General features: G+C 41.4%; 1 protein-coding gene across 2 annotated transcripts in view; it reads right to left on the bottom strand.

The window, feature by feature from the left end:
* Positions 1-2,614: 2,614 nt before the first annotated feature.
* Positions 2,615-20,245, bottom strand: part of MRPL1 (mitochondrial ribosomal protein L1) — an 89,337-nt gene continuing 71,706 nt past the window's right edge. For both annotated transcript variants that reach the window (XM_073542096.1, XM_073542101.1), the window contains exons 8-9: positions 8,406-8,487; positions 2,615-3,661 (exon numbers count right to left, since the gene is read on the bottom strand). In XM_073542096.1, coding sequence (XP_073398197.1) covers positions 3,555-3,661; positions 8,406-8,487 — 189 coding nt within the window. In that variant the 3' untranslated portion in view covers positions 2,615-3,554. The remainder of the gene's footprint in view (positions 3,662-8,405; positions 8,488-20,245) is intronic.

The raw sequence follows: 20,245 nt of genomic DNA, 5'->3' as shown, positions 1-20,245 counted from the left end.
GTGTATCTATTCCTATCCCGTGTGATACTGACTGCTGAGCTGTGTATCTAATCCTATCCTGTGTGATACTGGGCTCCCCCTGCAGTCTGTGTCAGAGGGTGGTCTGTGTTAGCACGGTAATAAATTGTGTTATTTCCAGCTTTACAGAAGGACGATAACACCATAGAAATGATAAGAATAATAGGCCTCAGTTACAACTGTCTACATAGAAAACTGTTGCTGATAGCAACCAATCACAGCTCATTTTTCATCTTTTAAACAGCTCTGGGACAGCGTGGCGAGTTTTGAGTGGCAACTTTTGTGTTTTGGCTTTTATGTGGCGAGGTTGGTGTATGTGTGGTGAAATGTGTGCTGAGGGTGGTATATGTGCTGAAGCACGTGGTAGTGTGTGGTGCATTTTGTGTGTGTGTTCCTATCCCCGTGTGTGGTGAGTATCCCATGTCAGGGCCCCACCTTAGCAACTGTACGGTATATACTCTTTGACGCCATCGCTCTCAGTCTTTAAGTCCCCTTGTTCACATCTGGCAGCTGTCAATTTGCCTCCAACACTTTTCCTTTCACTTTTTCCCCATTATGTAGATAGGGGCAAAATTGTTTGAATTGGAACACGCAGGGTTAAAATTTCACCTCATAACATAGCCTATGACGCTCTCGGGGTCCAGACGTGTGACTGTGCCAAATTTTGTGGCTGGTGCTGCAACGGTGCAAATGCCAATCCCGGACATACATACACACATTGAGCTTTATATATTAGATTACTGGGAGAAAGTTAAAAATATGAAGCCTGGTTCATGCGATCTGAAAATAAATGCAGGAATGAATATTGACTGAAAATTAATGCAATTCTGTTAACTAGAGGTACCCATTAACTTGTGTAAAAATAATTTTTGTCCATGTCAAAGATGTCCACAATCTTTAAGGATGCAGTGATTTTTTTTTTTCTCCATAATCTCAATTCAAAAGCCAAAATACAAAGAAGTCAATATGCAGAGGTTGCCGTTTTTCCTTATGTGCAAATCAATAAAGCAGCAATTGCTCACATTGGAGGTGACTTAGACTTCTTTGCACTTGGGTTCTTGGGAGGATTAAGGTAGAGCCCACAGCAAAAGACTGCACACGATCTTTGTACCTCGTTCACACCAAACCCACTTTGATACATTTTAAGCCTCACATAACATTTTTATTTTTTGCTGTTGACAGACATAGGCACTTTTTTTTTTTTACACCTACTAAACTTATCACGTTTTGTTGGTGGACTGGACTACTAGAAGGTGGGCCAAGTGCAGTCAATGGCTGTAGTGGGTAACCGCTGCGACTAGTAGCAGTCACGTATCCATGTCATCACTAGAGCATCCGCATTGAGGAACTGGGAAGAGTCAGAAGAGGAGCCATCAAGGATTGGTTACTTGATTTTGGCTTCTTTTGTTATTTTATACTTTTCTAAGCAGTTTCCCAAATCATTTTACCGGGCTGGACTGGACAACCCCTTTATAAGAGGAAAAAAAAAACCTGCTTATTTGCACAGTTTGATTGACAGCAAGGCTAAGTATATTTGTCCTTACAAATTCAGATGCTCTTGAAAGAATGGCATGAGGTCACTAGGGGAAGAAAACAAGCTGGTGAAAAGTATTCCTATTTCCATGGTAAGAAGAGCACTCATGTCAGAATAGAGGAGCGTCCCTACAGACTTAACTGGCTGCCACGCTGCTCAACAATGGTTCTACTGTACGGACACAAAGTAACATTTATTAGGTCAAACCTTAATAGGCTAAAACCAGGTAATTTAACAGAATGGAAACCAAATCACGGAGGCAATCACCTTAGCTAACTCTTTCAGTGTCTGACTTTCTACTCTTCAAAATAAGCCATTGCTTCAGTCAGGTTTTTGAGCTACATGCAGTTTTTACAAATTTTTGACAATTTGTTTTTCATATCACGATCTTTATCAGAAGATGAAATTATTACGCTGGCCAAGTGGGCTTTTTTTTTTTTTTAGACTCATACTTGCAGTTTGGAGAAATTCGCACGAACATTAGCAGAAATGAACAGACGCTGACCCTACCTTTTGTATCGAAGCACCGGATGAGCGTGCAAAAGTCACTGTAACATCACCTACTGTGAACAGTGAATTCTGTGTTATCAGCGGGGTACAGAAGGGCTATCTCTTATTGTAATCCTGTCGTCACGCCAACAGAGAGAATGCCCAGCGTGTGACGCAACATGAGAGGAACATGAGGGAAGATGTTCTAGGAAGGCCCCGGCGAGAGATAAGAGGGGTCACCATAGAACATACACCTGAGTCAGATCCCTGCACCCCCTATCGTTCCTAGATGAGCTCAATCAAATGCCTTGACTAATGAATAGGTCAGCGAGACACTAGTCCCACTATTACAATACAACAATAAGACAAACAGGTGGGAAAAGACAACAAATAACACTCCTGAGCTTCTCTAATGGGAAACTTTGCTGCGGCAGTCGCCATGTACAACCTATCTGGCAGAGTATTGTGGCTACCACTACAAACAGAAGTCACAATGCAAGTTTTTGTAGAAAACTGAAATCAAGAAAAAATAAACAAAACAATACATATTATAGTGATGTACATAAAAGTGGAGACGTTTCTGAAAATCTGTATTTACTCCAGCTGTCAAGTGATGTATCTGTAGAGCAAGTAGCGGGGAAAGTTGTTAAAGATTTTATACGATTAGACAATGAATATAAGTAAGTTTACCTAACGTCATTTTGAGAGCTAGAGATCACCCACAAAAGGCATAAATTTAAGATCGAACAAGGTCACTAACTGCAGCCTCCACTAGAGGGAGAAAGGGAGCTAATGTTATCAATTGCAGACAAAGCACAGTGTGCAGAAAGATTCCCTGCTCCCTCTAGTGGTAGCTGAAGGAAAACCACTGAGGGACTGACTGTAAAAACAACAAAAATGTTTTGTGGATATTCAGGCTACACCCGAATCATCTTCATATCCAATTGTGGTGGAAACTGCCATCGCAACTATTCAATTCTGGCTCAAAGCATTATGTTGGAAGGGCTCCAAAAGTGACAACATCTGAAACATCTCATTGATTATGCAGTGTAAATATGTGTGGGTGAACGGATACTTTTATTCTAGGCAACGTGTGTTGGCATGTAGAAAATACAGTTAAAATAATTTACACCTATGAATCATTTAGTGCAGTGTGAAAATTTAGGTCATCAGCCAAACAGGTTTGGCTAGTGGTATAATTGACGGTCTATAATTAGGTTGTTTTGTATGATGCTCATTAGCATCATTACAATTAGGAGAGGTGTCATATGTTGTTTTATACAGCAGGCATCTTAAAAAGTTAATTAGGAAATAGGTTTATTAAAAAAAAAAAAAGGTTCCTCTCCCATCTCCACACAGACGATGTTTCCTTGTATTTTCAAGCCTCTTGTTGTGAGAGCTCATTTAGGTCCAGGTGTGGTCGTTGCACAGAAATGCCACCGGCTTCTACACGCTCCACGTGAGTCCACCGTCCGGGTCAGTGCCGGACAAGTCATCCCATTAATTTCTGTCTTTATTCCTCATCCATATTTTCTATCTCTTTTGGGAAGAATTTGTGGCAATCGATAAAAAGGGCTTCACTTGTAGCACTGGTGATAATGGACCTTTCCACAAAGGGACCTAAGAAAACAAAACAATTTTAGCAATGAGAATCAGTAGGTCCATCATTGGAGACGTTTATACTAAAGATCATTATATCTGGTACTTGCAGAATATGGAACATCCTAGTTTTAATAAGGGCCTCCTAAAACTACATATAAATGAGTGAAAACTGGCATACTGTATGAGTAATATACTGCATGGAAAAAAAGTGACCACCGTGCCGCAATCTTCTGGTGGGACTGATACCATGCAGGTAGGTACCATCATTCAGAATCTGAGCTCCACATGTCCTAGCAGCGCAGTTTGGGAGCAGGCTGTAGTGTGCTGTGTGTACAGAATATCTGGATTATCTGCTCGCTGAGTAGTTGCGCTCAGAAGATCACACAGATTTGCAGATAGCATAGCAAGGTCCCCCACAAACAGACTTAAGTTTGCTCAACCTACTGATATCCATAGGTTCATATGACAGTCTAATGTTTATGGGGGTGATGGCTGACTGATGGTCGGAGTGTTGTCAGTCATGCATGTCCAATTTCTGACTGTCAGTCGGTAGCCTTCTCATAGAGACCACGAATCAGAACGCCTGTATTTGCAAGTGTCAGCTGTGATGGCTGTCAGCCATGTGATCGGTCAATGGCCATCTAGGGTGCAAGCCAGCTTAAATTTGTATTGATACTGCTCTTCAAGGACCTGTGTCCAGAAACGTTTTTGGGAACTATAGACTGTATACTCACATGAATATTACCCATAGGATATGTACAGTAACTTGCGTTTTCAGATTTTTACACTTTCTTATCATGGATGTGTTTTATGATCCAGGGGGATAAGTCAATAGTTCAGAAATGATGGCCAATTGATGGCCAAACTGTTGTAGCTCGTCTAACATGAGTGCACTAAGAAAGTCTCTGAACATTAGTTGTCTTAGCCTTTACAGTATGAATACTTCATAGTGGGGAAGGGGAAAGTGGTGACTAACTTTAGGGTATGATAGATCAACCTGGTGATGTGGTCACCTAGTGTGCTGGAGGGATATGGATTAGAATGAATAAGTGGATCATGAAAGACATGCTGCCCCAGCACTTACTGAGGAGTTTTAACCAGGTTGCACTACAACGGAATCCAATAAAACATTGGTTCAGGAGTCACTAATCATTCCATTAAAATGTAGCAGACTACGTTTATGTGCCTGTCTGAAGTGACAGATACACTTATAAAAAAAAAAGCAAATATGGCTCCGTCAGGGATTCATCTGAAGAATACCCTAAATCAGGGGTGGGCAATTAATTTTCCAAATGGGCCACATGAGAAACTGGCACTGCTGTGGAGGGCCAAACCAATCGGCTGAACTTAAAAGGGGCGGTCTGAAACCAAAGGTGAATTTCATATTATACGTATATCTATTCAGTGTAATCTAATCTTGTTTTCTAATATACTTCAATGAAAAATTCCCTAACGTACATTCTGACTTCCTGTCTTTTTTTTTTTTTTTTAAACGTCCCATGACATTTTGTTTCGAGATTCACCAGTGCATGTTGGGATACTCGAATGAGCTGTCATCTGGGGGCAGACGCTACGGACACTGCCACAGCCTCTGCGCCCTCCCTGAAATTAGGCGCCATCAGTGATGTCTGTTTTGGAGGCTTGGCTAGTCCTGCTCACCTGATAATACATTGGTTGTAAATTTTGATGCATACTCAGTATGAGCTCCCCTGTGCTATATTCCTTTGAATGCACAGTGACAGTGCACTCCCTTGCTGGCTCTACGGAGAAGTGATGACCCGGCAGGGACCAGTCCAGTCTCTGAAACAGATGATGCTTTATTTCATGGTAGGGAAAGCAGCTGTGGCAGTGACCGCATCCTCTGCCCCCTGATGATGTCCCGTGTGAGTACCCCAAAATGCACTGGGATTCTCAAACAAATGTCATTGGAAGTAAAAAACAAAAACAAAACAAGCAGACAGGAAGTTAGAGTAGAGAGGGAAACGTAGAAGTTTTTTAATAGAAATATATCAGAAAAGTGATTAGATTATTGAATTAAATTTAGTATGAAAGTCACCTTTGGTTTCGGACCCTTTAATTCTGCATATTAATTTTGTCACTTTATTAAAAGCAGTTGCTTATGTGATGGTTAACATGAGCGTATAAAAAAAATTATTATTTTCATCCAGAAAAAGACGATTTTCCATCTGTATTGTCATCCGTATGGCATCCATTTTTATACATTGTAAGTGAATAAAATTTAAAAGAAATACAGTGTCCTGTGTTAGTAATGGAAATATATTTGTAAAAATCGGATGCTATATGGATGATTCATATGGCATCCAATTTTTTTTATTTTTGCACACACAGACTTCAATTGGTTGAGTCTGAGGCTACTTTCACACTAGCGTCGGCCAACGTACGTCGCAATGCGTCGTTTTGGAGAAAAAATGCATCCTGCAAAGTTGCCCGCAGGATGCGTTTTTTCTCCATAGACTTGTGTTAGCGCCGCATTGTGACGTATGGGCACACGTCGCATCCATCGTGCGACGGATGCGTCGGGTTTTGGCGGCCGCGACGCACACAAAAACGTTACATGTAACTTTTTTGTGCATCGTCTCCGCCATTTTCGACCACGCATGCGCGGCCGAAACTCCGCCCCCTCCTCCCCAGACATTACAATGGGGCAGCGGATGCGTTGTAAAACTGCATCTGCTGCCCCTGTTGTGCACAACTTTCACAGCGTGCGACGGTACGTCGCCCCGACGCAGGGCGACGGCCGTCGCACGACGCTAGTGTGAAAGTAGCCCGATCTGAAATATACAAGAGACCGGTGGGTGCTGTGACATTTCTAACACAGACATTTTCAAGCTGTAATCTAAATAGCTCAATTCCATATCATTGCTCCTAGTGCTCTGTCTGAGGTCGGGTTTATTTATTTTTTTTCATAGACAGCACATGGACAAATATTACAGTTGTGTGAACATAGCCTGACAATACTTGTTGCAATGAAGCTTATCGTAACATGTAATAGCAGTTGATCAAGCAATAAATTGGAAATATTGGAAAAAAGTTATTCTCCCTCCTCTATTCCACATGCAGAGATCCACATCACATATAGGGCAGGAGCTGACGGGAGGGGGTGGGAATCCTTACTGCAGTCTAAGGGTACCGTTACACATAGCGATGCACCAGCGATCCCGACAACGATATGGATCGCTGGTGCATCGCTAAGTGGTCGCTAGTGAGCTGCCACACAGGCAGATCTCACCAGCGACATAGCAGGGGTCGGGGGTCGCTACTTACCTGTCAGACGAGGCGATCCTGACGTCCTCCCGCCCGCGTCCACACGTCGCTCGTCGGCGCCACAGGAAGCGCCCGACGAGAAATGGTCCAGGACGCTCTCGCGCAACCAGCGATATCCAGCGGGGGAGCCGGTCGGAGGTAAGTATCACATGTAGCGATATTGCTAGTAATATCGCTGCTACGTCACAAAATCGGTGACTTTACAGCGATATTGCTAGCGATATCGCAGTGTGTAACGGGGGCTTTAGGAGTGGATGTGATAAGCCACAGATCACAGGGGGAGCACTATGGGGGACTTAACCCTTACCTCTCCTGCACACCACATACAACAGTACAAGCTGGTAGCGAAGAGGGAGGTAAGGGTTAACTCTCACATACAAAGATGAGGACTCCAGCCCTCTGGCCACACAGGAACACTCGGGGGGACGGGACGGGACGCTGTATAAAAGTACACGTGTTTTGCTTCATTTTTATGAGTTTTTTACTTATGTTTTTCCCTATGCATTGGAAAAGTGAAAAATGTAAAAAAAAAAAAAAAAAAAATTTTTTACATGCTGCAGATTTGAAACTCAATTCACTTTGCTGGAATCAGGAAATGCATCAGTTTCTGTGACAACTGCATGGAGAAAAAGTGACAAAAATGCAGCAAATACTTAATGTGTGCACATTTCCCTGTATAGAAGGATGATGCATTTTTGTTCCTATCCATAACCGGAAGGAGTTATAATACCTAAAAATTTGAATGCTTTCTCCCACCCAACTTGTATTTCCAATACTAAAAGATTGGTGGGGGGATGGCAGAAAAAGTGGTCAGTGCCACTATCAATGTTTTCAAGGGTGTCTTTTCGAAAAACTTCTCACCAGTATACTCTCATTTTACAATTTATTAACACTGACAATAACAATACTATCTCACCCGTGGAGACGACCATGTGGTGCGTCTCTCCAGACTGCAGCATGTCTATTTCTCTTGCGGAAACGCTAGTCTCCACAAGAGAAATTTCTCCCGTACAATGTATTGGACGCGGTGAATCTGCACGGTTCAGTGACCACATGCGGATTCACCTGCATTCAATAGACGGCAGCACTTTGGACACAGCGAACATACACTGCGTCGTAAGCGCTGCCAATTTCTGATTGTGTGCACATACCCCAAGTTGTTCCTTACAGTTTGTTGTCCGCCTCAGGCAGCACCTACTAATAGACTAGGAGTGAAAAGTAGACCTTTCTACTTTGATTGTCTTCCTCTGTTTGTTGGGATGACTCTTGAGAACGCTTGTTGATGACAGGCTAGAGGAGCACCACCTAGAAGTCGTAGGAGGCTTTGTCATTATTATTTTGGATAGAACTTGTTTTCCACTTAGGCCTCTAATTTCAATTCAGAGAATTTTGAAGTGTTTTGCATTGATATCTACAGTTTGGGTATTAAAGTATTTTTCTCGTATCAAGTAAAATATAAGTTAACACAAATACTCACCAAAGCTTAATGGTTTGTGTTTGCAAACATCCTTTACAAGGGCATCAAGATTGGCAACTATGTGCTCAACGGGCATGTCCAGCTGGAAAGAAAGAAGATATCAATATGCTGATGGCAAGACTAAGCAAGAACACAAGCATGCTTTTCAACTGTACAGACCAAAGGTAAACACTCATTTTACTTGGCGGTACAGAGCTCTCATTTTTGCTGCATTTCTCATTTCTCCTTGAAATTATCAAACTACATTTAACCTGAGATACCTGGCTGAAACTCATTTGAAGTTTTTCCACTGCCAAGCCTTATTAGGGTGAAGTCTGAAAGAAGGCTAGTATAATCAGACTGTCGACGACTGCCAGCTGGCATCTGGGTCATGATGGGGAAAAGAAAGCTCAGTAGGTCAGTTTATTAGAAACCGGAAAAAATATAAAAGTACATGGATACAACTTTTTTGGCACGGTCACATGAAGTTTGGCGAATCATTAAAGAATGCAATAGGTAGGGGTTCTGCACACAACCTGCGGCTTACCAGCTGCTACTCCTCCCTGTCTGTGTACTTATTGCGTGGCCACATTTCTTGTGAAGACACAGTTTTAACACCATGCTATAGCTTATATATCAATATAATCTACATAGGGTTTATCAAATTTCAATGCTCGTTATAACTTATACCCCATTTTTCCCAAAGCTAGATTCACAAGTCTGCTGTATTCAGAGAAAAAAAATCTACTGCGTTATTGTACGTTTACTAGTGGTCTGCATTCTGGGAGTTGTTGGGGCCAGTCTTGATCCCAAGTGCAATAAAACGAACATGACAAGTTTGAAAACGCTATAAACCTGCAGGTACAGGGTCTATGTGCAGTTAATAGTGTTACAGACAGTGCAACTCCTGGGAGAATATGAACTTCCTTTCACGGGAGCTGCAGGCTTTTAGTCATGCCCAGAACCAAGTTCATTTTTTCCTCGGGTGCCGCACTCTCAGTACTGAGGCTGAGCACCTTCATAACGCTATCAACCTGCAGACGTGACCAGTTCCCTTTAAATAGCCATGTGCCTCATCTTTTAGCTGTCGCCCACAAGCAAGAGAAATAGTCACTCACTTTTACCGTGTAAATTTGTTGAATTTATTTTGCAGGAGCGTAAAATGGTCTAAAATAAAAAAAAAAAAAAAAAGAAAAAGTTTTTTACTTTATCTACTGATCCCCTGGTTTTCATTGTTCCTTCGCCTGTCTTAAAGCCCCGTTACACGCAACTATATTGTGAACGATAACGTTGCAATGCCACCAGTTTGGCTGATCGTTAATCGTTGCCTAATGGTCTGGGCCATAAATCTATCTTTGGTCTCCTGCTGGGCAGCACACATCGCTGCGTGTGACAGTGAGAGATCAGCGAGCTCCCAGCGCCATATAGCAGACGCTGGGAGCTGGTATCCAGGGTAAACAGCAGGTAACTAAGAGCCGCGCGGCGCTTACATACCCGCTGTTTACCCTCGATACCAGCGTGCTCGCTGGTCCTGATCGCTGGTGAGTCTGCCTATGTGACAGCTCACCAGCGATCAGCTAACTATGTCCCAGCGATCCCATCCACGACGATCGTTGGTGGGATCGCTGGGACATTAAAGCGTGTAACGGGGCCCTTAGTTTACTGGCTAACAGCAAATACGCATATTGTAGACACTGCTGCAGCTAATCACAGACTTCACAGGGGTCACACACATTGGCAAATCATCCCGGGGTCCATGAGCACATGGACTGACCGGAGGACCTGCGAAATATCAGCATAAGAGTAAATATACTATAAAAATAAAAATATATATAACCAGCTTAAGAGCCCGGTGTAGCCCGGGCATAGTAACTAACTACTGTTAGTTATAACAAATTATAATGATTGAGAGATATATATAGTTAGCCCCGCCCACTCCGAATAGCCACATTCACTTTAATATCCCACATCATCCCGTCAGCCAGAGCTACCGGACTACTACCCCTAATATCCCACATCGTCCCGTCAGCCAGAGCTACCGGACTACTACCCCTAATATCCCACATTGTCCCGTCTGCCAGAGCCACCGGACTGCTACCCCTAATATCCAACATCATCCTGTCAGCCAGAGCCACCGGACTACTACCACTAATATCCGAAATCATCCCGTCAGCCAGAGCCACCGGACTACTACCCCTAATATCCCACATCATCCCGTCAGCCAGAGCTACCGGACTACTACCCCTAATATCCCACGTCATCCCGTCAGCCAGAGCCACCGGACTACTACCCCTAATATCCGAAATCATCCCGTCAGCCTGGGGTCACAACCAGAGCGCTGAGTGGAACGGTCCTAACTTCCATACCGGGGATTCCCTTAAGAGAGGCCTGGCGTCAGAACCAGAGCGCTGAGTGGATTTGCCCTGACTTCTATATAAATGATCCCTTTAATAAAAGCCTGTAGTGAGAATCAGAGCGCTGAGGGATTTACCCTAACTTCCATACCGGAGATCCCTTTAAGATAGACCTGGGTCAGTACCAAAGCGCAGAGTGGATTTCCCTCACTTCCATACTGGGGATCCCTTTATGAGAGAGACTGGGGTCAGAACCAGAGCGCTGGGTGGATTTGACCTGACTTGCATACCAATGATCCCTTTAATACAACCCTAGGGTCAGAATCAGAGCACTGAGGGATTTGCCCTAACTTCCATACAGGAGATCCCTTTAAGAGAGCCTGGGGTCAGTACCAGAGCATTTGAAGGCAATTGCCCTGAATTCCATACCAGGGATCCCTTTAAGAGAGCCTGGCGTCAGAACCAGAGCGCTGAGGGATTTGCCCTAGCTTCCATACCGGAGATCCCTTTAAGAGGGAAGATATGCATTTGGGATGGAGGATGTGTGATGGGTATATAGGCACAGGCTCTCTGCTCCTTTCTGGGGGGCAGACAATGGCTGAGAGCTTATGTTTCCGGGGATGCTAGATTTCTCTCACCTGGTCAGTGTCTGCTGAGGTGTTGTGTTGTGGGAAAACTGTTGCTCATAGCAACCAATCACAGCTCAGCTTCTTTTAAACAGCTATGGTGAAATGAAAGATGCTTCGTGATTGGTTAGTGATATACACATACAATCAATTATATATATATATATATATATATATATATATATATATATATATATATATATATATAAAAAAAGAGTAAAGGAAGTAAATATACAGATTGCTTTTTCAGATCGGCTGTTGGAAGCGCGACAAACTATGCGCCAAAATCAGTATAATTTGGGCTATTTTTCAGCTGAAATCTGTTTCTGAGTAGAATTTCAAATGGAATTTGCTTATGTACGTACTATATTGTTTTCTGTTAAATGTTAATCCACTTTGTCTTAAGGTCCATTCACGCTGGCCGATAATCTGTTATAGTCTAAGATTAAGTGCGTACATATAACCTTATAAATGAAATTTACTATTGTATAATTAAAAAACACCTAAAAGGAAATACCCTTAGTGCACAACAGTATTACATAAATACAAACAAGGTCTAAAATAAAGACCAATAGATCAAGAATATGAATAGTTCACATCTATACAGTCAGAAAACCCAAGAGAATGCCACTTCCTGTGTCTCCTCCTTGAAATGATCTATGAAATCTAAAATTATATTCGATAAGTCACAATATAAGGAAGGACAAGTGGACTAATTAGTTCTATGGAGGAGGTCCCAGGTACTACCACACATGGCCTAAGAAGCCCTAAGGTGTCCGCTAAATCATCCCTGCCTACCAGCGGAAGTTGGCACCCTAGATACGATGTTTGGCACCCCTGCTCCACAGTAGCTCCCCTTCACTTGCCCTATATGCCCTAGAATAGCAGATAATAATAGGGAACCTAGGCTAGACAGTCATCAACTATACTAAAGGAGGGGTAAGAATAGCAGGACACAACTTGATATATACACTGCGTGCCAAATTATTAGGCAAGTTGTATTTAAGAGGATTCTTTTTATTATTGAACAACAACTATGTTCTCAATCAACCCAAAAGACTCAAATATCAAAGCTTAATATTTTTGGAAGTTGGAGTGGTTTTTTTTTTATTTTTGGCTATCTTAGGAGGATATCTGTTTTTTCAGGTAACTATTACTGTGCAGAATTATTAGGCAACTTAATAAAAACCAAATATATACCCCTCTCACTCGTTTATTTTCACCAGGTAAACCAATATAACACAAAATTTAGAAATAAACATTTCTGACATTCAAAAAAGAGAAAAAAAAAAATCAGAGACCAATATAGCCACCTTTCTTTACGATGACACTCAAAAGCCTTCCATTCATAGATTCTGTCAGTTGCTTGATCTGCTTACGATCAACATTGCGTGCAGCAGCCACCACAGCCTCCCAGACACTGTTCCGAGAGGTGTACTGTTTTCCCTCCCTGTAGATCTCACATTTTATGAGGGACCACGGGTTCTCTATGGGGTTCAGATCAGGTGAACAAGGGGGCTATGTCATTATTTTTTCTTCTTTTAGACCTTTACTGGCCAGCCACGCTGTGGAGTATTTGGATGCATGTGATGGAGCATTGTCCTGCATGAAAATCATGTTTTTCTTGAACGATACCGACTTCTTCCTGTACCACTGCTTGAAGAAGGTGTCTTCCAGAAACTGGCAGTAGGTCTGGGCGTTGAGCTTCACTCCATCCTCAACCCAAAAAGGTCCCACAAGTTCATCTTTGATGATACCAGCCCATACCAGTACCCCACCTCCACCTTGCTGGCATCTGAGTCGGAGTGGAGCTCTCTGCCCTTCACTGATCCAGCCTCGGGCCCATCCATCTGGCCCATCAAGAGTCACACTCATTTCATCAGTCTTAAGATATTTCTTGGCCCAGTCTTGACGTTTTATCTTATGTTTCTTGTTCAAAGGTGGTCATTTTTCAGCCTTCCTTACCTTGGCCATGTCCCTGGGTGTTGCACACCTTGTGCTTTTGATACTCCAGTAACGTGCAGCTCTGAAATATGGCAAAACTGGTGGCAAATGGCATCTTGACGCTTGATTTTCCTCAATTCATGAGCAGCTATTTTGCGCTTTTTTTATCAACATGCTTCTTGCGACCCTGTTGGCTATTTGCCATGAAACGCTTGATTGTTCGGTGATCACGCTTCAAAACTTTGGCAATTTCAAGACTGCTGCATCCCTCTGCAAGACATCTCACAATTTCTGACTTTTCAGAGTCTATCAAATCTTTCTTCTGGCCCATTTTGCCAAAGGAAAGGAAGTTGCCTAATAATTAAGCACACCTTATATAGGGTGTTGATGTCCTTAGACCACACCCCTCCTCATTACAGAGATGCAAATCACCTGATTTACATAATTGGCAGTTGGCTTTCAAGCCTATACAGCTTGCAGTAGGACAACATGTGTAAAAAGGATGATGTGATCAAAATACTCATTTGCCTAATAATTCCGCACACAGTGTAATATGGCAAAGATTACTTATCATTATGATGCATGTCAATAGACACTGCTTCTATGCCTCTGCCGTGTTTCTTTTTAGGCTTGTTTTACACTTGCCGTGTTTTTGCTGGCCGTTTTTGCGGCCCCAAAGCATTTCCTATGGGGCCGCAAAAATTAGTAGGAGGGCCGTGCTCCGAATGGCCATGAAGGCCGTATTTGCGGTTGTGAAAAAATATCAAGCCTTCTCGATATTTTTCATGGTTTACAGACACGGCCACAATGCATTTCAATGATACCGCAAAAACGTTAGCTTATTTTTGCAGTACAACGTATTAGCGGATCACCGTTTTTTCCCCTGCTATTTGTTATAACAGGGAAAAACGACGATCCGAGAAGGTTTTTTGCGACCACGTTTTTGCGGGAGACTGTAAAAATCATGGCAATACATCAAAAACAGGCTGCAAAAAACCCGGCATGTGCAAAATTAGATGCTTCCTCTCTCCCTGGCTCTTGGTATTCACTTGATTACGGGAGGGAGTAAGAGTAAAAGGGCCTGATGCTATATGACACCGGGCCCCTCTCACTCCCACCTGCAATCGTAACTGAGTGGTCCTATATTCACATGTAAAGCGCCATGGAATAAATGGTGCTATTATAATTAATAATAATAATATAGTGGCTGCATAGTCTGCTACTATGGGCAGTACGCCCTTAACTGCAAGAGCTCCCTCCACCTCCAGGCCCCGATGCAGATGCACTAGCAGTATTGTCCACCCCTGATCTGGATGTTATACAAAAGTCCTTATCGAATTATTGGTATAAGATACCCTTTACTATGCTGTATCTAGGCATACCATTACATTTATAGAGGAGCCTTTGGGTACTCATTTATTTTTAATACCTGCAGGTAATCAACGCCCTCTTATCTGCTCTATACCATCTTTGGGCAGTTTTTCCATCACTCTCCCTGTGTATTTTGACAGGGTTAATGTGTTTTGGTCATAATGGAGCAATTCTTTCCCCTGTTTTTAATTGTTTTATCATGTGTTTTTGGTATCAATAAAAAGATTTTTTTTGACTGATTATACATTCTTGTATTCATTATATTATAAGGGATATTTTAGATCCTTCTATGCACCACCTCCCTTTTGTTCTCATTGGTACCTTTTTATTGACATACTTCTTTAAATGCGGACGTGCGAATGACAACTAATCATGTAATGTTAATGGGTTGAGCGCCTGAATGATGTGCCCAATAATGCTTGTTCATTGTGCAGGAAATGGTTTTCACCCGAGTAAACGTTCTCGTTCAACTTTCAAAAATTCTGTAATATAAACGGGAGATTATGCCCTCGATTAGACCAGAATAAAGGAGGAGTGGAAATTCAAGTGCTAAATATGGTTATCGCTCTGCGGGAGCTTAATATCCAGTGTTACGATCATTATTCCACCATTTCATTCACAATTCTCATCCTCTATACACACTAGACTGACACTGCTTTCCATGAGTTACGATCACATTGTTCATCGTAATAATGATGACCGGTTTGTGTAAACGAACCCGTATGGTCCAGGATTACAAACAAAGGCACGCATTCAGATTTACAGCTGCATTGCTTTTTCCATCTTGACAACCAAAAGAAAATTGATTGCAGAGTTATTGCGAACATATCTAATTCATAAATGTGACCAGATGTCGAGCACATGCTAATCAATAGTCCAGATTAACAGCAGCTATAAATACGACAGTTATTACTATAGCTGTCCGAGTATAAATAAATCACCAATGTAAGACATGTTAGCACCCAGCGTATAAGAACCATTAACAATCATTTTTTTTGTTTTAAATGAAGATCTCAATATAGCAGTGCGCTTTCTTATTTGTTCAATGGTGGAGGTTTAATCAGAGTATAAAGGATGCACGCAACGCATTAACAAGTCAGCAAAAGTGCAGCAGATTTATCAAAATGGCACAAAATAATCAGAATTACAGCTAATTTGCTGGGATAGGGGACAATAGAATATATATTATATCGCTAACAACCCTAGCAATTTCCTATCTTCAAATCCCAACTCTGCCTTAAAGGGTTAATACACCTCTGGATCCCACAGATTATTGATATGAGGAACTGATCTACACGACCACATGTATCTGGTTTTACAGACAGGACTCTTCCAATATTCCGAGCTTGCAGCGCTCTTGCTCTGGAGATTAAACAGCTGCACAGTGTCAGGTGTAAAGATGTCACTTCCCAGTCACAGCTGTAGGGAAAATCCAACAGGACCACCGCTTTTTAGCAGCTTTATCAAGTCAAGAGAAAAGCCTTCAGGTGTTATTGCTTTAAAGCTTTTGCAAACTAGCGGGAACAGGACTAGATGCAGTTTATAACCAATTTTGTGGTCTCTTCTACAGCCTAATAGCTCTGGTGGAGGACTACGCAGCCAATAAAATCAGACATGACAATCACAATATTGCCGGATGCCCCTCAGGCATGGCTGCCGATTCTAGGCAGTCCCCGATTAACTCTGCTAGAGAGTCATGTCATGAAAGGGGGTTGTAATGTCCTATAAATGGAGCATCTATGGATAACAATGAAAAATAGCAAACTTAAAAAAAAAATGCTAATAACGGACTTTTATGACTTTAGTGTACCATAATATCATAAAAAGGTATAATCATTAGCACAAAAAAATTAACAAAGCACATAAAAAAAAATAAAAACAAAAAAACGTCATCATAGTCACTCTGTTCGGACTATGCATATTGCACAACTAGAAAAGCAGCGACAGAGTTGTTCTTCTGCTTCAGGCGTTCTAATAATTTTTAAACACCTGATTATTTCTGGTGCACATATATAAATACATACAAGTATCAATTTCACTAACATGCAAGAAGCAAACATTATGTGGCTTTATCATTCCTTCCTTGAACTAAAGAATCTTACAAAACCGTAGTTTGCGCTTTGAAAGCATACAAAGAATACAGCCGATATAAAAACACACATTAATACGGATAGTGTAACAAATAGCAAAACACTCATCCAAAGCTTTTCACTCGTGTCTCCTACAGCCTGTGCCACATCCATGGCTAGGATCATTACAATGCCTACCCTGCATATTTGAAGCTTCTCTTCATTTTTGCTTTCCTACAAGAAGAATTCTCTGAACCCAAATTCCATATATGAATTCTGCTCTATAAAGATTTCATAAAATAGAAATGCAACAAAACTATCATCCAAAAAAGGAAGAAGCTCATTTTCCATTTTGAAACTATGAAAATAAAAATGTAATGCACCGACAGTTTTTAAAACGCGCCTTCATTGGACACAAGTACTTACTTGGGTCCCTAATCAGTTATTAGCAGTCCATTGGAAACTCCTAGTTGGAGGTGCCTGACCAGTCCAGCTCTGTGTCAATGACCACACTATCCGAGAGCTGGGAGGAGTGCAGAACCTCGCTTTCGGAACTTCTCGCTTTGCAGCAAAGAGAGTAGAGAAGAGCCAGGCAAGTAATGAAGTACAGTCCGACAATAAACCACACTAAAGCTCCTAAAACAGCGATGCAGATGGATCCCCCTTCCATGCTGTCAGAAGCAGGTTCATCTCATCTTCCTGGCTCAGCAGGGAAGACAAGTAAAGGAAACAGAGCAGCAGGTGACGTTAAGATGTGAGGTAGCCAAAACAAACAAACTGTGTTCGCAAACATACAGTATATCATAATTTGAAGTAGAATTAGATACTTCCGAAGTGGATGAAAATATTAAAGGGAGAAAGAAAAAATATATAGACATTGCAAAAGATCGAGCAGAACAAAGTACTGTAAAAAATTATTGCCATGGACAATATGGCTGAACCTTGGGATACACATTCTACAGCCTTTCCGCCACGCATGGTCTTCAATGGCATTCTGTGTGGCCAACATTCAGGTGGACGCACAAATGCTTGTGTCTGTCGACATGTTGATTACTTTAATATGTCAAATACAGATAGATATATTACCGTGTTTTGCGAAAATAAGACCTACCCCGCAATTAAGCACTAGCATGATTTTTTACAGGTTTTTTGGAGAATGCTTGAAATTTAAGGCCTACTCCAAAAATAAGCCATAATTACAGTCAGGGCTGTCACTTGGGGGATTCAAACTCGGCAATCACCCAGGACCCCCAGTCGCTTAGAAGGCCCCCAGCATTTCTATTCCAAGGTTAAGATGAACACCAAGCCTGTTTATATGCCGAGCTAGCCAGGGGTACTAATCAAAGCCTGCAGATCTAGGATTTAACCCTAGCCTACCTGGCATTGCTACAATATGTCAATGTATGTGCAGTGTGTGTGTATATACACATGTGTATGTACAGGGTGGGCCATTTATAAACTTGCATCCAAAATGGCCACCATGGTCACCACCCATCTTGAAAAGTTTCCCCCTCTCATATACTAATGTGCCACAAACAGGAAGTTGATATCGCCAACCATTTGAATTTTATTTCAGTGTATCCATATAAATGGCTCACCCTGTACAGTTCTGCCAGAGACACATGGTACTTATAAAATTCCTAATTTATTAAGTGCTGTGCGCTTTTTAATGAATTAGGAGGTGCATCTTACTTCAGCGGCCTGGCTCATTAACACTGGCAAGCACTATTGTTCTCATTAGCACATCGCCTAGTATAAACAGGAGATGTGCTGCCGATAAGATGTGTATGGGGCAGAATAGTCTATTACCATTCTAACCCCATCTCTTTTCATCAGCATGTGTAAAGAGTAGATTGTTGTGCATTGAAAAAGGAAATAGGATCTCAAGAAATTCATGATGAAATTCAGGGTTTGAATGTTGATGTTCCAAAATGTGAGGACATGATTATATTTGAATAAATGTTGATTTTTTTGTTCAAAAATAAATGTGGATGGTTAGTCATGGAAAAAGAAAATAAGACATCCCCTGAAAATAAGCCTTACCACTTCTTTCGGAGGAAAAAAATAATACAAGACCATCTTATTTTCGGAGAAACAGGGTAGAAACTGCACCTCTTAAAACGATTCATCAATGACTCCAACAACATGCCCCCTCATCAACACCGGACTGTCTTGATGAATCGGGGGCTTAACCCCTTAGTGAACAAGTCAGTTTTGACCTTAATGACCAGGCCAATTTTTTTTTTTAAATCTGACCAGTGTCACTTTAAGAGGAACTCTTCAAAGGATCCCACTGATTCTGTGATTGTTTCTTCATGACATATTTACTTCAGGATAGTGGTAAAATTTAACCCCTTAGTGACCGGGTCAAATTTTTGATATCTGACCAGTATCACTTTATAAGCACACTACCCAAACCCATTTCCCTTATCAAGGGATTGGCCACACTTTGGATATCAATGAAACATACTGATCATAGTAGACAATATGCTACATCCTGATCAAAAAAGTGTGATAGAAATACTCATTAAAAAAATACCAATCTTTATTTCAACATATACATATAAAATAAAGTGCCTCATACCATAGAAAGATCTAAATTTAGCGTATACATAAGTTTCAGGGACATAAAAGAGACATATATTCCCAAATGCATATAAGAATAGTGCACAAATATTTACTATAATATCTACAAACATATAAGACCAAAATGTCACTAAGATCTCATATTATTAAAAGTATACCATTTAATTTATTATACAAAATTAAATTGCCCCATGCAGCTTATTTTTCCATAGCAAATATTTATTTTATCATTGTAATAACTACATGGCCTAATAAATTATAATCCTCATAATATTTTAAATTAACATTATAATATTCACACATGAGTTTAGCAAACTCCAAGCCGCACTATTAAATGAGTGTGTCCTGCATTGAAAACACAGGAATCTCATTAAGGCAGTTCCCAATGCTGCCATGTACTTTTGGCTCAATTTTGTTATTTTCACAAGGGTAACATGAGAAAATGGACCCCAAATTTTGTGGTGCAATTTCTCCAGAGTCTGCCAATGTCCCATATGTGGGAGAATACTACTGTTGGACACACAGCAGGACTGGGAAAGGAAGGAGTGAATTTTGGAAGGCAGACTTTGATGGAATGGTCTGCAGGAACCATGTCACGTTCGGAGAGCCCCTGATGTGCCCTAACAGTGGAAATCCCTCACAAGTAACCCCATCTTGTAAACTACATCTCCCAAGTATTTTATCCAGGGGAATAGTGGGCATTTTGAACCCACATGTAGTACACAAAGTTTGATAACATTAGCTCGTCATATTGGAAATCTTAATTTTTTTCACGAAAAGGTTTTCGCCCCAAATTTGTAGTTTTCTATATAATATATATAAAATTTCTCCCAAACGTGATGATACCCAAATATGTGGTGAAAAACTTCTGTTTGGGCACAAGGCAGGGCTAGAAAAGGAAAGAGCGCCAA

Source organism: Dendrobates tinctorius, unplaced genomic scaffold, assembly GCF_039654945.1.
Source record: "Dendrobates tinctorius isolate UK_male_01 unplaced genomic scaffold, ASM3965494v1 ptg000011l, whole genome shotgun sequence".
Classification (NCBI taxonomy): Eukaryota; Metazoa; Chordata; class Amphibia; order Anura; family Dendrobatidae; genus Dendrobates; species Dendrobates tinctorius.
Note: the sequence above shows the minus strand (reverse complement) of the source record. Positions and strands in the feature narration are given on the sequence as shown.